General features: G+C 48.8%; 1 protein-coding gene across 3 annotated transcripts in view; it reads right to left on the reverse strand.

Moving 5' to 3' along the window:
- Positions 1-18,056, reverse strand: part of ANO2 (anoctamin 2) — a 349,050-nt gene that overhangs the window by 230,666 nt on the left and 100,328 nt on the right. For all 3 annotated transcript variants that reach the window (XM_058655873.1, XM_058655872.1, XM_058655871.1), the window contains one exon: positions 13,813-13,877. In XM_058655873.1, the coding sequence (XP_058511856.1) occupies positions 13,813-13,877 (65 nt within the window). The remainder of the gene's footprint in view (positions 1-13,812; positions 13,878-18,056) is intronic.

An 18,056-nucleotide genomic window follows, 5' to 3' on the forward strand; every position in this document is an offset into this window, starting at 1 on the left:
GGGGGCCACCTACTTCCCTATCTAGAGGCCAAGCCAGGGAATATAAGCCTTGGTCACAACATCCCAAGATCAGGCTCAACCTGTTGGACTCTCTGCCTCACAACAGGAGTCTAAATAACCGACAGGGCTGCCCAGGACATTTATCTGGCTCTCATCTTCTTCCTAAACCCCATCCCTGAAAAGGACAAATAAGATGGAAGAAGAAATGCCCCACAGCCTCCTCTCACACCTTGCAAACAAGCAGGAGCCACACGCCAAGATGTGCTGCCCAGCCAAAGTGTTCATGCCCTTGGAATCCAAGAATTCAGGGAGGCTTCCTGGAATAACATCAATTGGAAAAATCCATGGCCAGCCAGTCCACCAGGCCTCTCCCCTGCAGAGCTTGCTCATCGCTTGAAGTCTACAACTCACCAGTTGTTTGCGTTCCTAATCCCAAGTGCAGGGGCATCTGCAATTTAATTTGAGCCATGGGTAGATCGGGGATGTTCTCTGCGAGAGCTTCAAGAACATAAACAGCTTTTCAGGATGAACTCTGCATGGCATTCCCCAGCCCCACCCCTCTCCTGGACCTATAAATACCTGGTTCCACTTTTCAGGATCATTCCTTTTGGCACAGACAGTGCTAAGTCATCTGCAAGGCTCAATGATATCACTACGGAAGGCGGAGTGGCTGAGATGAGTTGGTAAAAACAGAGGATGGAAAGAAAGGAGCACAAAGGCTCAGGATTCATGCAGGAGAAAGGAGGACAAAGTTCAGTGGGCCCAACAAAAACCTTGCAAACATACTTGTTTCTGAAGTCTGAAAAGAAATGCTTCCAGACCTCTGAGGTGTGAAAAGAAGAGAAGAGGCAACCAGGGGTGGGGGCAGGGAGGGCTTGATGAGCTCTGAAACACCTTGTCGGAAATCTGGCTATACCTCCAGCATCCTCCCACCTACCAAAAGGACAATGAAAGAAGCAGCAGGGCAAGTGTGGCCTTCAAAAGCATTCAGTGTCTGCTTCTGTCACTCCAGTTCTTTCTGCCAATTGCATCCTTATCTGCAGTCACCCAGGTTCCATCCTGCCCATTCAAAGGGAGGATGAATGGCCAATGCCAGGGTAGGCAGTGGGCAATGAGGAGCAAAGAGACACAGGGTTGGGCATGACACCGATCCATTCCCTATGGGAAGCCCATTCTGCAACATATCCATCCTGCTCTCTTGTCCTGCCAGCTCACCCTGGAGACAGTTACCTTCCACAGGCAAACTGCCTAGGACACATTCATCACCCACCTTCTACCAATAGGTGATACAATATTGGTTAGCATTATTGATGGGCAGATGAGAGTACCAATGATCAGAATGAACAAATTCCAAAAGGCAGCATTCCATGGTAACCAGGCCCTCCCAGTCCTCTTACACGCACACACACTCCCATGCTCCACTCAGTCACCTGGACAACTTAAAGCCATTGGAACATTAGTCAGCGAGTGCAGCCTATAGGCCTCCCTGAAGAGTCAGTGGTCCCTGTACCAGGCCCTCTGCCATACAGCTGCCCACCACCCTCAGGCCAGCAGCCTCTGAGATGCCAGGCAGACTTTTCCACTCATCCAGGACTTCTTAAGTGCTTCTGATATACACCATGTGTCCCAACAGGAAAACACACACTCATCAACTCTACGAAATGCTCCAGATGTGATCAAAGCCAGACAGGCAAAGGAAAACAGAGATGGAAGTGCTCAAGAAGCTGGAGAGGCTCGGGGAGAAGAAAAGAGAAATCCAGGGGCAGGGAGTAAAAGGGGCTCCTGGGTGGGAGCAAATGCATGAAGTCTAGGGTTCCAATACACATTCCAATTTGGCCTGCTTTCAAGACTTTGGGCTTTGCCCCCAGGCTGCTTTCAGGATTGAGCTTCTGCAGAACCACGGACACTAAGTTTTGTAGGGACGTTCTTGGAGGAGATCCCCACCCCCTGCCCACCACCACCACCTTATTTTCTAGGTAAACAAACTACATGCCAGTCAACCTGCCTGGAGCCTCATCCACCACTTCAAACTCACACATCCTTTTCCAACCTTTTCACCACTCACTGTCTAGGTTGAATTGCAGCCTGGGGTTGTGGCACAGAGGCATCGCTCCTGGTTTGGAAGTGGTTTCAGACATCTTAGCCGTGTCCCCTGTGCCTCATTAGTACTGTCCAAGGATTCCAGTTCCTCTCTTCTGCAGTCAAAAGATGACTTTGATGGCTGCCAGATACAAAATCCCATCGTCAGTGGAAACATGCCCGAAGCAACCATGTCAGTTTGTTTGAGAAGCTCCTGGAATTCCCTTGCTATCCTCTAGGAATCTCAGACCACACTTCCACCATCCTGCATCAGCTATCTGAGTGGCTCTTTCAGAGAGTTAGTCGCCTTGCCTCTCACCAGCACCATCTTCCTCCCCAAAAGCGCAGCAAAGCAGGTTAGGTCAAGGACTCCAGTGCTGTGCTGCCTGGGCTTGGGCTTGTCTGCTCTGCACAACAGTGCCCTCATCTTAAGAGGGACACAATGATAGCGCCGAATTCCCAGGGTTCCATGATCCTTCAGTTAGGTCAGGCACATCAAGGCCTTAGTGAAGTCGATCCAAGTGGAAGCAAGCTACTTGGTAGGGTAGCTCCAGTTAGTAACAGTCCCAGTAACACAGCCACCATTGCTGAACAGGAAGAGGTGCACCACCCACACATGGGAACCCCACAAGCTAAGCCCTTCAAGGATATGCTTTCCCTGGTATGGAGCAAATCCCTAACCAACCCACAAGGCCCTCCATGTTCTGGTTCCTGCTCCTACCTGGGAGACTGCTGGGTGCCACTACTCACTGTTTCCCCTTCTCTGAAGGAGAAACTCAGGTTCCCTCAACCAGTGGGGCAGTATTCATGGTGTTGAAGCCAGACTTAAGAGCTCCAATCCTATCTCTACTCCCAAAGAACTGTGTGACCTCAAGGACGTTGAACAGCATCTGTGTGCTCTGACGTCCTCTTTTGAGGGCTTTCGTGGGTGAACAGATACCGAGGGCTTAGAACAGTACCTGTGGCCCAGTCAGTGTCCTGTGTTAGCCACTGTCATGACTGTGCTCTTCTTTGCTTTGAAGTCTCCATCAAATCTTGATTTAAATGTCTCCTCCTTAGTAAGGCTTTCTTTAGCCAGGCTGGGGGGTCCTAGGCGTGCATCTCCCTTGAGTATAAGACTAGGAGTATCTAGTCTCCATTAGAATAACCTATGTTACACTTACAACTAAGTATGCATTTGCTGTTTTCCCTGCTAGATCACAAGCTCTGTTGAGATTAGGAGAGGCATAGGTCCCAGTTGACCTGGTCAGTCTTGGTTAACATCTGTTATCTCCTTGTGATAGAACAGCTTGGTGTTCAGTGAACATTAACTCTACTCTGCTCAATAAATATGGACTCCCCAGTTCCAGCGATCCGTGTTTGGTCATGAGACTAGAGAGTACTTGTAAGATGATGGTAGCAGTTGCTTTCAGAGGCCTTATACATCTCCATTCACCCCTGGGATGTACCATGGCTGGGCCATGTTTCAGGTGCACCTGGTCTAAGCCACATGTGCCAACCTTTGGAGAACTAAACACAATCCTTTCTCCTTTTTTAACAGTGTGTGTGTGGTACATCAGCATAAGTCTCAAGTTTACCATGTCCTTTGTTTAAAAACTCTGAGAGACAGAGACACAAAGAGCTATAAATTTCCCATTCACTGATTGACTCTCTAAATGTCCACACTAGCAATAACTGAGCCAATTCAAAATCAGGACCCAGGAATTCAATCCAGATCTCCCATTTGGGTGCCAGGGACCCAGTCATTTGAGCCATCACCTGTGGACTCCCAGGGTGTACATCACCAGGAAGCTGGGACCCAGGAACTGGGTCTCAGCCGGAGCTGAGACGCAAACCCGGACATTGTGATACAAGATGCAGATCCTGAGCTGCATATTAACTGCCAGGCCAAACCCTCACCCCAAAATATGATCTGAAGCCTGGAGCCAAACCCAACCAGCTCTCATTCTGAAGTAGAACTTTCCCATTCAACATGAAAACACATGAACAAGTGACTGCTGCTGTATGCTGCTAACTTTGGAGGTGGCTTGTAACCTTCAATGCCTAGCAATCTGACACCACTGTTAACACCATTCGCTTTCACTTGCCAGTGTCCCAGGTTAGAAGGTCAGGTCAGCCAAGATCATCACTTGAACTCTAGCACCTAAAACAGTTCCTGGCACTTAAAGGATGCCTAATACCTATATAAGTCAACTGAAATCTCCCCCTTAGCTGGGCGGTGGGCATTCTGAGTCTGGAGGGTCCATCTTCTGTTTGCTTCACACTGTCATCCTAGAGATGCTGCTGATGCAACAAGCTGCCTATTCCTTCATGAGAGGCCGAACCTCCTGAATCCATGGAAGCCAAGCCCTCAGAAAAGGGCAAGTGTATCCCAGTGGGATACAGACTCCCAGGACTGGGCACAATCAGAAACAACTCAATAAAGAATGTACAAACAAGGAAAGGTCCAAATCACAGTGAGAATCTTGTGCCCAGCGTAGAAGGAGTGGCTTTCCAGACATCCAGTGTCCCGGAGCAGAGCAAGAGGCACAAATGGAAAGCACACCCTTACCCTCCTCCAGTCTAAAATGCTCAAGTGGAGACATCAAAATCCCGGTTATGGGGCTGGCATTGTGCTGAAGCCAGTTAAAATGCAATGCTGGCATCCCATATACGGCACCAATTCAAGTACTAACTGTCCCACTTCTAATCCAGCTTCCTGCTAATGTGCCTGAGCAGACAACAGAGGATGGATCAAGTGCTTGGGACTCTGCCACCTATGTGGGAAATTCCAGTGGAATTCCTACTGCCTGGCTTCATCCTGGCCCAGCCCCGCCCTTTGTGGCCATCTGGGGAACAAACCAGCAGATGGAAGCTTGAGCCTAAGGCTGAAGCCTGAGACTTCAATGAGTGTCCCTTGCATTCCTTCCCCACTGCCCCCCACTACAGGCCAAGCTCCTCAGCCTCCTCATGTCTGAGCCAACTGATTTGCCAAAGGCCAAGAACCAATCCTGGCAGTAACCCAACCATCAACACCCTTGAGCATCGTAAGACAACCCCAAGAAGGTTCCAGAGGACAGCAGTCTCCCAGTCAGGGATCTTGAAGTGGTGTTAATTTTTTTTTTCATTCTTACATCTGTGATTTCCAGACCCACAAAGTGCTGTGGTTTTCCGTTTTTAAAACAGAGACATGTGCCTGTGCAGAAAGCCCAGGCATGCCAGGCTAATTAAATTGAGCTATCTTGTGGTGGTTGTTGTAACGTGTGTTCCACCGATGTTATTTAATGTGTTAAGAAATTTTCTGTTTATGTTGGTTACAAACCCATGTGGTGTGGGTGGAGAACACCACTCCAGGGAATATCATTAGCAGAAGTGGGAGCACGGGGGTTCCAGGGACATGTGGCAGAACAGTGGCTCAAGGGATCAAACAGTTGGGACGTGTCCATGGGAACTCATCCCAGTGCCAGTCCCCCTCACTCCTTCGAGGGCAAGGATCAGTCCCTGGGATCCATCTGAGGTCCTTGGCTTCCACCAAGGGATTGCACCTGCCGTTGCATGGCTTACACATTTGTTGGAGGAAATGCAATTGTGAAGGGAGGTGAGCCACAATGGATCCCCAACAGCTGAGGAATTTGCTCAAATCTTCTCTGGGAGACAGAGAGAACTGTTCTCACCTACAAGGCCAAAAGCACAATGAGTCCCAAACCCTTCATGAAACCCTCTGTCTTGCCACCTGCCTACATATCAGGGTCCACTTGCAAACATCTCTACTGTTGCCACAGGCAGGACCCCTTTTTTCCTAGCTCTCTCTCTGCACTGCCTCAAACACTCCAGCCACTCCTGTCAGACTCACTGCTTTCTCCGCATCCCTTCTACCTCTTGAGCCTATTCTTGAGTCTCTCAGCATCACCTGAACAAGAAAGCTTCTCTTTGTATGTCACCAGTCTCTCAGCCACAGCATTTCTTCTCTCTTTCCCACCTCTGCCTTCTCCTTACACCTCACCTGTACTGTAAGTCTTACTTTCCACTAATCAATTATACCAATGATTAAGCCCTTTCAAACCTGTCACTGCCTTATCCCTCAAAGCTGTACATCAGCCATATGTTGCTTTTTTTTTTTCTTTACAGCTCCATGGCCTGCCATAGGAGTGTTCTTCCATGAATAGTTTGTGTCTCATTATTTCATTTCAAGCTCTCTACGTTCCATCTGCCTTGAAGCTTCAACTCCATACCCATGAGGCAAGGACTGTCTCTCACATTATCAAAGGATTTGGACTGATTCTGAGAGAAATATTAGACCAGCTAGTTGGGCGTCTCAGAAAATTCCAAAACAAGCAAGGAACGTCAACCCTACTCTTCACAGTCATGGTTCCTATAGTGTCCCACACTCCCTAGCCCCATTTCTGAGGTCCCTGGAGCCTCCACAGCATCACTTCACTCTCCCTGGGACAAGATACTATCATTCGGACCTTTTTCAAATTCTTACTCTTAACATGAGTCAAACCAAGAAGCACCTCATTTGGTGACAGTGGGGACTTGCGAGGAAGTGGGGGTGATATCTGACACTGCCTGTGACACAAAGCAGTAAATCAGAGTCAGGAAGAAAAGCTACTCAGCTGGCAAAAGTAAGATGTGGCAGCTGACAATCTGACAACATGGAAGGAGTGTGAAATGGAAAATTAAAAGCACAGCTTCCTAGGGCCACTTAACAGAGGCCTTGAGAATGGCCCATTAAACCTGCTGAGTGTAAAAGGGATGCTCCTAAAGATGACCCCAGCTTGATACACAGGTCAGTCACGCTGTGCATGTCATGCATGCCAGCAAACTACATCACAATTTTCCCTGGGAGATGGGTTGTTGAAAAGATTATCACTACCTGACAGGAACTGGAAAGACCTCTAGGTCACCTTCAGTCACAGGCACAATGAGCAAAGATGGTTTCTACAGTCGGACAGGCCCAAGTCTAAATCCCAGATGAGGCCTCTCTGTGGCGATGGGAAGCCCTTGCCTTGATGAGCTCAGTAACCTCATCTACAAAATTAAAGTAATGGGCCCAACATGCACTAGGATCCCATATGTGCACCATTTCTAATCCCAGCAGCCCCGCTTCCCATCCTGCTTCCTGCCTGTGGCCTGGAAAGGCAGTCAAGGACAGCCCAAAGCCTTGGGCTTTGCACCTGCGTGGGAGACATGGAAAGGGCTCCAGGTTCCTGGCTTTGGATCGGATCGGCTCCAGCTGTTGCAGCCGCTTAGAGAGTGAATCAGTGGACAGAAGATCCTTCTCACTGTTTCTCCTTCTCTGTGTATATATGACTTTCCAATAAAAATAAATAAACATTTTTAAAAAATTAAAGTAATAGTACCCACTTGGAAGGGTAGGTATTCTGATGGTTAGGACACTGATTGGAATCCTTGATTTCCTATCAGAGTGCCTGAATTTGAGTCTCAGCTATGTCCTTAACTCCAGCTTTCTGCCAAGTGCTTGGGTCCCTGCCACTCACGTGGGAGACCTGGGTTTGGTTCCTAACTCCCAGCTTCAGCCAGACCCAACCCTGGGAGTTGTGGGCATTTGAGGAGCGGAACAGTAGATAGGAGACTCCTATTTTTCATTTTCTTTCCCAAGTTAAAGAAATAAAAATTTTAAAAAAACAGTCATACTCATTCTCTAGGGCTTTTGTGAGGCAGCAAGCCACACATACAGAAGAGTATATAAAAGCCACAGAAGAGTGTGTTGCTTTGGGAATATTATAATTTCCTCCTACGGAGCAGGTAAATAATGCCTTTGTTGAACCAAACCTGTAGCCATTCTCAAAATGTTTGAACAACACTTTATCTTACTCCTCACAGTGATATTGTGGTAGATAAAACAGGTGCACAGCTAAGAAAATAGATTTGAAAAAGAAAGACCTACACCAATGCTCCATCACTGGGATGCAAAGCTAGAGCTGTACCCACTGCTCCCAGGCTGAAGCGACTCTTGCAGGTGCTACAGGGTTTGATGAACACACATCGGTCATTCTGCTCATCTCTTCGGTTTAACAAGTGTTGGCCCCACTCCTTCACTTTCTTCCTCCTGCAGGGAGCCTGACTTATGTTTTTTTCCAGGTGGAGCCTCTCCAAATCTTCAATCACAGGATTCATCCTTCCATGAAATATCTCCATCCAAACTGTGTTCTTTAGGTGAGATTCCCTATACGTGTGAGACTTTGCCAAGATTTAGCACATCCTTGAGTAATGCTGTCCCAGAATGTTTTCCAAAATGCTTTCTGAGAATTCCAAGGGTCTGCATTCACGTATCACATGGAAGTTTCTAGAAGGAGTTGCAATTACTCCCAATGATCGATGCCTGAAGTATGGCTAGCTGATACCCCTGAACCCATTATTACAGATCGCTAGTTTGGCAAGGGGCAGTGAGGTAGTTTTCCCCTTAAGCTGTTTTTTCTACAGCCTTACAGTTACTTCTTATACATTTTATCTATCAGTTTGTTCTGTCATTTCCCAGGAAAGCCAGGCCTAGAGAGTTCACCTTGAATTTAAGCTTCTTGAAAATGGGTTATACTCAGTTCCTCTCTCCAGCACAGTATCTGACAGTGGCTTAACCACATCAGGTGTGACCTAGGCAAGGCTGCCCCAGTGGGCCTCCCAGGCTGGCAAGCCCTAAACAGGACAGTCATGAAGACAAAGCCATTTGAACAGCCCGTGTCACATAAGCACAGGCAGGAAAGCCAAGGGAGGGCTCATTCAAGTGGAAAAAAGAATGCTTTGGCATATGAAAAACTGTTAGGAATACAGCAGCTACTTTCAAATATGTGAGGCACAAACCTCTACAACAGGCTACTCCTGTTCTGCTTAGTTCCAGGAAGCAGAACTGCAAACAGAGTTGTCATTCTGTTCTGCTCCCAGTGGCTAGGAGTGTCCAGCGGAGAAAAGCTGCCCCGGCACAAGATGCTCGCTACCGCAGGAAAAAAAACAAGTGCAAGATGAACGTGGTATAAGAATTCCCCAAGTATACACTCCAGGACCAGGCTTTAAACTCCAATCTCTACACTTTGTTCCACTGTGATGCCACTGTTTGTCCCAGAGATGTTAGGGGACAGAGAGTTTACTGCCCACAACAATGGAGACAGCACAAAACAGACAGCCTGTTGTATTTGTTCAGACCAATATCAGCTTCTTTTACTCTCTGAGAAATAAGGTGTGGGGAGGGTCAGGGAAGCAATGGGCTTGCAAACCAGACAGTTTCTTCTTCCTCAATCCTGCCATCTGTATCATGTGGCTTGACAGTACTAGCAGGAAGATAGAAAACTGTTCCAAGAGATAGCATGCCCACCCCCCAGACTGAACTCAGTACCAAACTCTGGATCCTGACTCTGGTTTCCTGTAAGTCTAGACCCTGAAAGGCAGTGGTGATGGCTCAGATAACCAGGTTGCTGCACCTGTGTGGAGGTCTGGATAGTATTCTGGGCTGCTAGGTTAGGTGCTTCCCACCCACAGTCACTGCACACATTTGAGCATTGAATCAGAAGATGGGAGCTGCCTCTGTGTGTGTGCGCGCGCCATCCTATCTTCCCTCATCCACTCTGATCTCACACACTTGGAGGGAAAAGAAACAATCTCCAGGCCCAGAACTTATTATTTCTCTCCAGGACGAAAATGACTGCCCAGCTAAACTCAACCCTCAAATGCCAAGACCTGGGCAGGCCGTCACACGTGTCATCTCTCTTTGGTCTGCCCTGGTGGGTCAAGCCTCGCTTCCTTCCAACTCTGGATTCCCTACTGACTCTCAGGGCAGGACAAGGGCCAACAGCCAGGTTGGCACAGTGCCCTTACAAATGAGGCTTGCCAGTCAAGTTCTGGGCTGATCACTCCTAGTCAATAGGGAGCCAAGGTCTGGCTTTGGGTTCATGTGATTTTTGGCTGTCAGTATCAGACTAAACAATAAACGGCACAGCCCAGGCTGAGAATAAGGGCATGTTCTTCAACCTCTGTCTTTTAAAAAGCAACAGTCCTCATGCAAGTTCTACCTCTTCAGGGAAGTCTTCCTGTATTCTGCTAGCAACCATGGCTCTCCATCTGGCATCCCAGGCTGTGTTTATTTGTATCGTCCTTACGGCCCCCATATCATCCCATCCTGCATCCATCTGTCTGCCTACATATCTACTATGTCCTAACAGGCACTGGTTTGTCATTGTTGCACCTCCTGGTGTGGCTGAGCCAAGAGTCTTGGTCACTGTGTGTGCCAGTAAATGGTCACAGCCCTGAGCTGCTTCACCTTCCTCAATCCCGGGCAAGGCAGTAGCGGTTCACGAAATAATTCATCATGGGTTGATCAACATGTTTTGCTCTCCATCCCCTCCCCCACACCAGCTGTGGCCAGTCCTTCCTGAGCTTGCCCAGCCGAGAAAACCCCCCTGAGAGAGAGCCTGGGCTCCTCTCTTCCCCTCCAGAGGGATTTGGCTGGGTCACATTTCAAGAGGGTAGAAGTGGGGCCTGCAGACCGAGAAGAAAGGATCAAATCGCACAGCCTGTCCTGCTGGAGGAGGAGAAGAGAGGGCTGGCTCTGGAGGCGCTTGGGCTCTCGCTGGCTGTCTATGGTGGAGAGACAGTCGGTACAGCGAGGTGGGGACTCGGTGCCACCCATAGATGCCACTAAGGAAAATGCTCCACATCTCAAGAAGTCACCCGCCACAAAACCAGATTTCCTGCCTCGTGCCTGACTTCCACTGCAGGAAGCCTCGCTCAGGCAGGGGGCATCTCTCTGACCCCTCCACACTGTGCCTCGGGCTAGGGGTGGTGACTGTGCCCCAGGCATGACCTGCTGGCAGATTCCCCAGCATAAACAGGTGACTTAGTGCCCCTGTACTTACAAACTTCTAGAACCCCCTCTTTCTCATCTTGTCAAAGGTAAGCATTGGCACATGCTAAAAAATAAATAAATAAGGAAAAATGCATCTACTGAGTTTCAGCAAACTACAATGTGGAGCTGAGCCCTACACAGAAGACACTTAGAGTCTTTTTGTTGTCACTGTCGTTTTTTGTTGATGCTGTTGTTGTTTTGCCTCATCTGTATCCCAAACTAAGGCAATCAGTAAACAGCGGATGTTAATTTCAGCAAAAGACAGGGCTCTAAGATGCTGATGGTATTGGATCAGACCCACACAAATTTGAAAGGCCCAGCTCCTTGGGTACCCCACAGAAAATAAAATTATTTCATCTTGGGTCCTTGAGACATTGAAAGTTCTGGCAGAAATGCCCTCCTCCTGCTAGGAGGTTCCTTCTATGACTCCTTGAAGAACTACAACAGCCACCTGGGTCCAGCTCAGGCAACACTTACCCATACTTCCATCCTTTCCAGCACAACCGGAATTCTGCCTGGGCATAAGTTCCTGGACAAAACTCCAGGATCAGTTTGCATATATTCTCTTGCACTCCTGCTGGATGCTGCCCCAGGGAGCTTTCCAGATTTCTCTCTCTCTCTCTCTCTCTCTCTCTCTCTCACACACACACACACACACACACACACACACACACACACACACGAGTCAGCTCAAGCCCATAGGCCCCAGTGTTTGCAGAGTCAAGGTAGGCTCCAAGCAAGGTGTAGAGACCCAATCATAGTCTCACAGTGCAGCCTGCTGGGCACGGGTGAGGGTGCACCTGGTGGAGACCAGGACTGAGGGGCACAGGGCAGAGCACAGCTGCCTCCTGCCCACGTGCCCCCGCAACACACACAACCTGGTGTCCCTTTCGCCCTAATTCCACATCCCTTCCCCTTAGCCCAGTGTCTGACAGTGGCCTGGGCTCAGCCTGCCCTCCCTTCATCCGAGCCCCGGCCCTGTCCTGCCAGAGGGCCCTGTGAGGAGCCTCAGACATTCTCCAATCCACCGTGCCTGATCAAGCCACTCTCTAGCTCTCAGGCCCAGGGGTTCACCCTCCCCTGCTAGGGCTCTGCTCCAAAGCCAAGGTTCCTGAAGGGTGGGGCTGCTTCAAATGGACCCATTCCCTACTTCGCCAGTGGCAAATCACCTGAGGTCTCTGGGGGAAAGTCAGGGATCTCAGCTAGGGAGTTGTTTGATTTCTCCATTCTATTTTCTGGATTGGAGAACACAGGTGATAGAATATGTGGCCGATTCGAATTCAGAGAAAATCATCAGAGCCTTTCAAGCCCAGGGACCAGCCCCCCCATGGCAGTCCAGGTGAGCCGTGCACAAAAAGCAGCCAAGGATTGGGAGTCACTGGTGAAGGGTCACATGCACCCGCCGCTGCCCCCGACCCAAGCACCTCTGTTAATGGCTTTCAGCTGATTCAAACACCTGCTTCTCCCAGTTCCCTGGCAGGGCCATTGTCTCTCCATGGGAAAGTGAAACCTGCCAAAATGCTGGCCCTCACAGTGCTTCCTTTTTCCAAGAAGAAGCTAGAATCCTCCCTCCGGACACAATCCTTCTGCACAGCCCCAGCTCACGGCAGCCAGCCAGGAATACTCTGTCCATTTGCAAACTAAGTAGTTCAAGAAAAAGAGCCACAGATGATTGAGTGTCAGGGTATCCACCATGGCAGTCATGCTTCAGTCCCCCTGTCGTTCCCAACTGAGGATTTCTGCTGAACTGGCTCAGAGCGGCCTCAGCTCATTCTCTGAATCGAGGACAGCCAGGACCCTAAAGACCAAGGAAGAAAGGAATGTGATGTGCAAGCAAGCAGGAATAACTTGATGGCCAGGCCTGGAGGAGAGCCAGAAGATCAGATCTCAGCCTGGAGCCTCCGCACCTGCTGCTGTGTCACCCATCATTTTGACTGGGAAACACGTTCAAAGTGAATTGGCTTTCTAGAGCTCTCCACCCCCTGTAGGCAAGGCAGAGCTCCTGCACTCTGACAACCTCTCTCTGATGACTTCTTACCAATTGTTTATAAAGGGATGGGGTTGGATAGGGGGCATCTCCAAGCTGTTAGGCAACAAGTCATCCTTTCGAGGGTAGCAGCGAAGGGAAGACCCAACTCTCCTCCCTTCTGTTTTGGAAAGGTTGTTACAGGCTCACGTTCCCTATCAGGCCAACCACACTGCCCAGCATCTGTGGTCAGGACAGGTGCTTGGTCTGTGGTTAGGCCACTGTTTGGGATGTTCTGCATCCCACGTTTAAATGCCCAACTTTGAATCAGTTCTGCTCTTGATTCTGGCTTCTCACTAGTGCACATACTAGGAGGCAACATGTATGACTCAGGTAGTTGGGTCCAGGCCACCCACATGGGGAACCTCAGCTGGCTTCCAGGCCCCCAAGCTCAGGGTCACACCAGACATTTGTGGAGCAAACCAGCAAACATTGGACTTTTCTCTCTATCTCTTTTCCATCTTTTGCTCTCTCTTTCTCTCTTTTTCTTCTCAAATAAATATCTTAAAGAATCATCATGGCCACTTGGACATCACAACACCCTTTCAGTCCTTCTGTAGGACAAGTTTAAGGAAAAGAATAAGAAAGGCGACGCCTTTCCCCTCCCAAAGGGCAGGTAGGGAAAGGGAGATTACAGTGTCGAGGGCCTCATAGTGTACAGCTACATTGTCATCTGCCTCCTCACAGCCCTCTTTCTTGCCCTACCTCTCTGCTGCTTCCCCACTCATCAGATACAGAGTAGGGAAACAGAAGACACGCTGGACAAGCAGGTTCCTCTACTTGGACAAGAGACCACAGCAAGTTAAGAAGATTGGATTGTTGATCATTTGCATTAACAACCTTCTCCCCAAAGTCCACTCCCACAGCTTACCTGATGAGGTCAATGGGTTGAAACTTATAAAACACCCCATAGCGTGCCCATTCCTGGTACAGCAGCTGAACAAGAGAAAGAGAGAACCAGATTAGCAGTGGAGATGAGCAACCATTCCTCCTCTCTAGTGCATCCTGGCAAGTTAAAGTGTTATTCTCATGTGACATCCCACAGGAGCTCCCCAAGTGCAGTCCTTTCCTCCCCCCAAGTAGGAGAGGTGAACTTTATCACACCATGAGGCAGTCCTGCACCTGGTCAGCTTCACTCCTCCTTTGTTCCCTTCTCTTATCTAATCTAGGAAAATGAGGCCTGTCGTTCATTAGCCACTCATTTAACAAGTGCTGATTGGACAGCTATATATCAGATCTGCCCAGACAACAACAATGCCACTGCTATTGTGCAGCTTACACCTGGTGTGGGGACACAAATAAATAAGTCCTAGACAGAGAGCTTGTAAATGCCTTGAATAAAAATAAGGAGCAGAGAAGATGTTCAGGAATACCAGGGATGGCTTCTCTGGGGAGGCGACACTTGAGCTGAGACCTGAAGGAAGAGGAGGAATGTTCCAGGCAGAAGAACGCTGTTCCTGTGCAAAGACCTGAAACACGTGTATACCGTGTGTCCTACAAGAAACAGAGAAAACAGCATGGCTGGGACAGAGGGAGCCTAGAGAGAATAACAGGGATCATATCAGAAAGTACTAGCACAGCCTGATCATTCAGGGATTTGTAGGCAATGCAAAAGTCTTTGAAGGGAGTCACTGGAAGATCAGGGGCAGAAGGCAATATGAGCCAGACAGCAGAGAACATGGAATTGCAGAGGAGTAAGGAGGTTACTGCAATGGTCCTAGCAAGATGCAGAACGAGCAGGCAGGTGTACATATCCAAAGTTCAGAGGAGAGTCCAGACCAAAGATCTCAATCTTGGAGTTATTTAGCAAGAAATAATTCAGTCATTACATGAAGGATGGAACTGCCAAGGAAGAGAGAGACCAGGTAGAAAAGAGGCTAAAGACCTGTCCCCACACACTTCATCATTCAGGGGTAACCAGCACCATGAGGGGCCAGCAAAAAAATGGGATAAGTAAATGATGGTGTGGAGAAGGAAGAAAATCAGAAGTGTGGGATGTCCCAGAAGCCAAGTCATGAGGGAGTTCCTAAAAGAAGAGATGGCAAGGTTACCTACCATTGTGGGCCAGGTCAGAGGAGAAGGAAGAAGTGACTTGAAGGTCATAGTGACCCTGACAAGAGGGGTTCCAGCAGAGAGAAGTGAGGCTAGACCTGAGTGGAATGCACACAGAAGGTGCAGGAGGAAATAATGCACTGAGCACATCGGACAGGATCACCTTGTGAGAGTCACAGACACTGTCAAAACCAGCACAGACACTGAGCCTGGCCATCAACATCAAGGGGAAAGCCATTCATCCCAGTATTCCTATTTCAAATACTTGTCCAGCAACTTTCACCAATCATTCACCACTAATTAAAACAATTTAGTGCCCCTCTATCACCAGATCTCACCTAGACAGCTATACCGAATAGAGTGGCACTTGATTAAAGTATGGACCTGGAATGACTAGGAATGTTGCTGCTATTTTGTGATGTTTTTATGCTTCTTGCCTATGACCAAAGAAAGCTTACTCTAAATAGGCAACTGGGTTGTTTTGCTCAACATCAGCCCTACAGGAAGTCATCCTTTGCACTTCAGACTCTTTAAAGACAGGCTTTCAAAACTGAACCGAGAGCTAGCATTCTTGCTTACCGGTAGTAGATGTTTGTTGCCATGGTATCTCCCAGCAGCTGCAAACCAGAACCAGAAACAACACAGATCCTGACAGAGCAACTGTCCATGCAATCACTATTTGCCAAGGAGGAAACCAAGATGGGAAAGGGGATGCATGGCACAAGATTAGAGGAAGATCTAAACCCATGATCCTCAATGCTGATCATTCCAAGGTAGTGGCCGCTAACTTAGGCTTATCACCGTCAGCGTATCTCCTCCCCATATCTAATGCTTCTACCCACTCAGGGTTTTGAGTCTATCTCCCAAGTGCAAACTGTGAGCTCCTCAGCATCTTGTTGTCATGGTGACATCGTGTGTGGCCCAAAGGGAAGCCAGCCTGCGTCACAGACATATAGGCAAGGCCCACTCCCTTGAAGGCCATGGGACGTTACTGCCTACCTCATAGGCTCTGACCTCCATAACAAATTCCTCTGTGAGTCCCATGTCCCACTAGAACCTGGATCTGAGACTGTTAACCACTGAATTGGGAAAACTAGTAATGTTCCAAGAAGCCAGTCTAACACAGTTAACTCCAGGACAAATTGAGGGCCAGACTCAGAAGCCTTATTCCTTGCTGGATCCCAGCTTTGCTGTTAGAACCGTGCAGAAAGTCTTTGTCTCAGGGTGGCATCGTCTAAATACAAAGCTGCGTCCATAGCTGGTGGATGCAGATGTGAGATAGGCCCAGGAAGCTGTTTGAGAAGTTAAGCTTTTAGTTTAGCAATCACAGAGCTTGGGTTCCACATCAACGTATCTGGGTTCAACATCCAGATCCTGCTCCAGACTCCAGCTTCCTGCTAATGTGCACAGACAGGCAGCAGTGATGGCTCAAGTGACTGAGTCCCTGCCATCCACTGGGAGACTTGGATTGAAATCTTGGCTCCCATCTTTGGCCATACGTGGTAGCTACTTTGAGCATCTGGGGATTATGGGTGGGATCTCTCTCTCTAAGTAATCAAAAATATTTTTAAACCATCCATGTGCCACAGGAGAGTTAAATAGGTACAAAGGAAGGAATACCTGAATAGGAGAACTGGAGCTAGAGAGAACCAAACCTGGAAGGCAATGTAGCGATTATGCTAGACACTCACAGGCATCTGCTTGGGCCAATTCACCTGATCTTTCATCACTTAAAGACTGCCATTCTTCTGGGCCTCTGGGCTTCCTGTCCCCCGCTGAAGACAAACCCAGCCCTTGGAGACCACAGTAACAGCCACCGATGCAAGAAGATACAAGAAGACCAGCACAGTACTGGCAAGGTAGGCCACTTGAAATCTTATCATAAAGGGTCCTCCAAGAGTCAGCCCATGCTGCAGCCCGGAGCCTTCCTCTCCACCCTCTCCACCCTCTCCACCCTCTCCACCCTCTCCACACCCCATCTTCCAGCTTCCAAAGCACAGAGTCCTCCCTGGTGTTTGCGATCGAAACCCTTCCTGGAGCCCTCTCCCCACTCACCTAATCAACTCAGCTGGGCTGCATGGATTCCAGGGCATTTGCACTTTCTCCTCTAGGAGGCAGCCTGAGCACCACTCACAGGTGACTAAAACCACAGAAGCAAGCCCAGCACAGACGAGGCCTCTTCACCCACTACACAGAAGAAGCTACGTCCACGTGACTAAAGCGTACCGGCCAGGAGGTGTGTGCCAAGGCCCCAGCCCTGACTTCACAATCACTTACAGACACTGAGACCTGTCTACCTCCTTGCTGGGTATCAGCGTCCCAGGGGCACTCACTTCCCTAACCTTGACCTGGGCAGAGTCCTGAATGCCAGAACTGGCCAGCAGACAAGCCACAAGAAAGGGGCCTTTTTCCTCCCCACATCCCCAGCAGACATCAATTTTGAGAATTAGCCACCAACAGCCAACTCCATTCTGGCAGATTTCTGCCAGTTCCCATCCATTCCTGACTTCATTCTATCAGCCCAAGTAAAGCATTTACTGGGAGGAAAATAATCATCGAATATCATTCCAAAGGCAAACGCATGTATATTTAGAGTATTCTACACTTAACTTCTCTCCATCAGTACCAGCAACTGTTGAATGACAAGGTCCCCCTGAGTTACTATGTGTTGCTGTTCTCTGTCTAGGGTCACCACCACCCAGCAGGGGGTTTCTTAGGCAGGCAGTGGGATGGTGATTCCCATTTAAAGGGGAGGAACGGGAAATTAGGGAGTGGGAGGACAAAAAATGGTTGGGTAAGAGAGGTGAGATGTGGGGAGAAGTGCTTCCTCCTTTTCCTTTAAATCTGATCGGGACTTTTCAGGAAATTAAACACCGAGACTATTAGCATCAGATAGAAAACAGATGAGGGTAAGGCATCGAAATGCTACAGCAGATTCCCTGGGCAGGCAAGAGAGGGGACATGTGCAAGCAATCACAGCCGTATTTCTGGAAAAGACCTTTTATGTTTTTAATACTTAACACTTCATAACAGGGACTAACAGGCAGGATAAAAAGAAGACTG

This window comes from Ochotona princeps, chromosome 27, assembly GCF_030435755.1.
Source record: "Ochotona princeps isolate mOchPri1 chromosome 27, mOchPri1.hap1, whole genome shotgun sequence".
NCBI lineage: Eukaryota > Metazoa > Chordata > Mammalia > Lagomorpha > Ochotonidae > Ochotona > Ochotona princeps.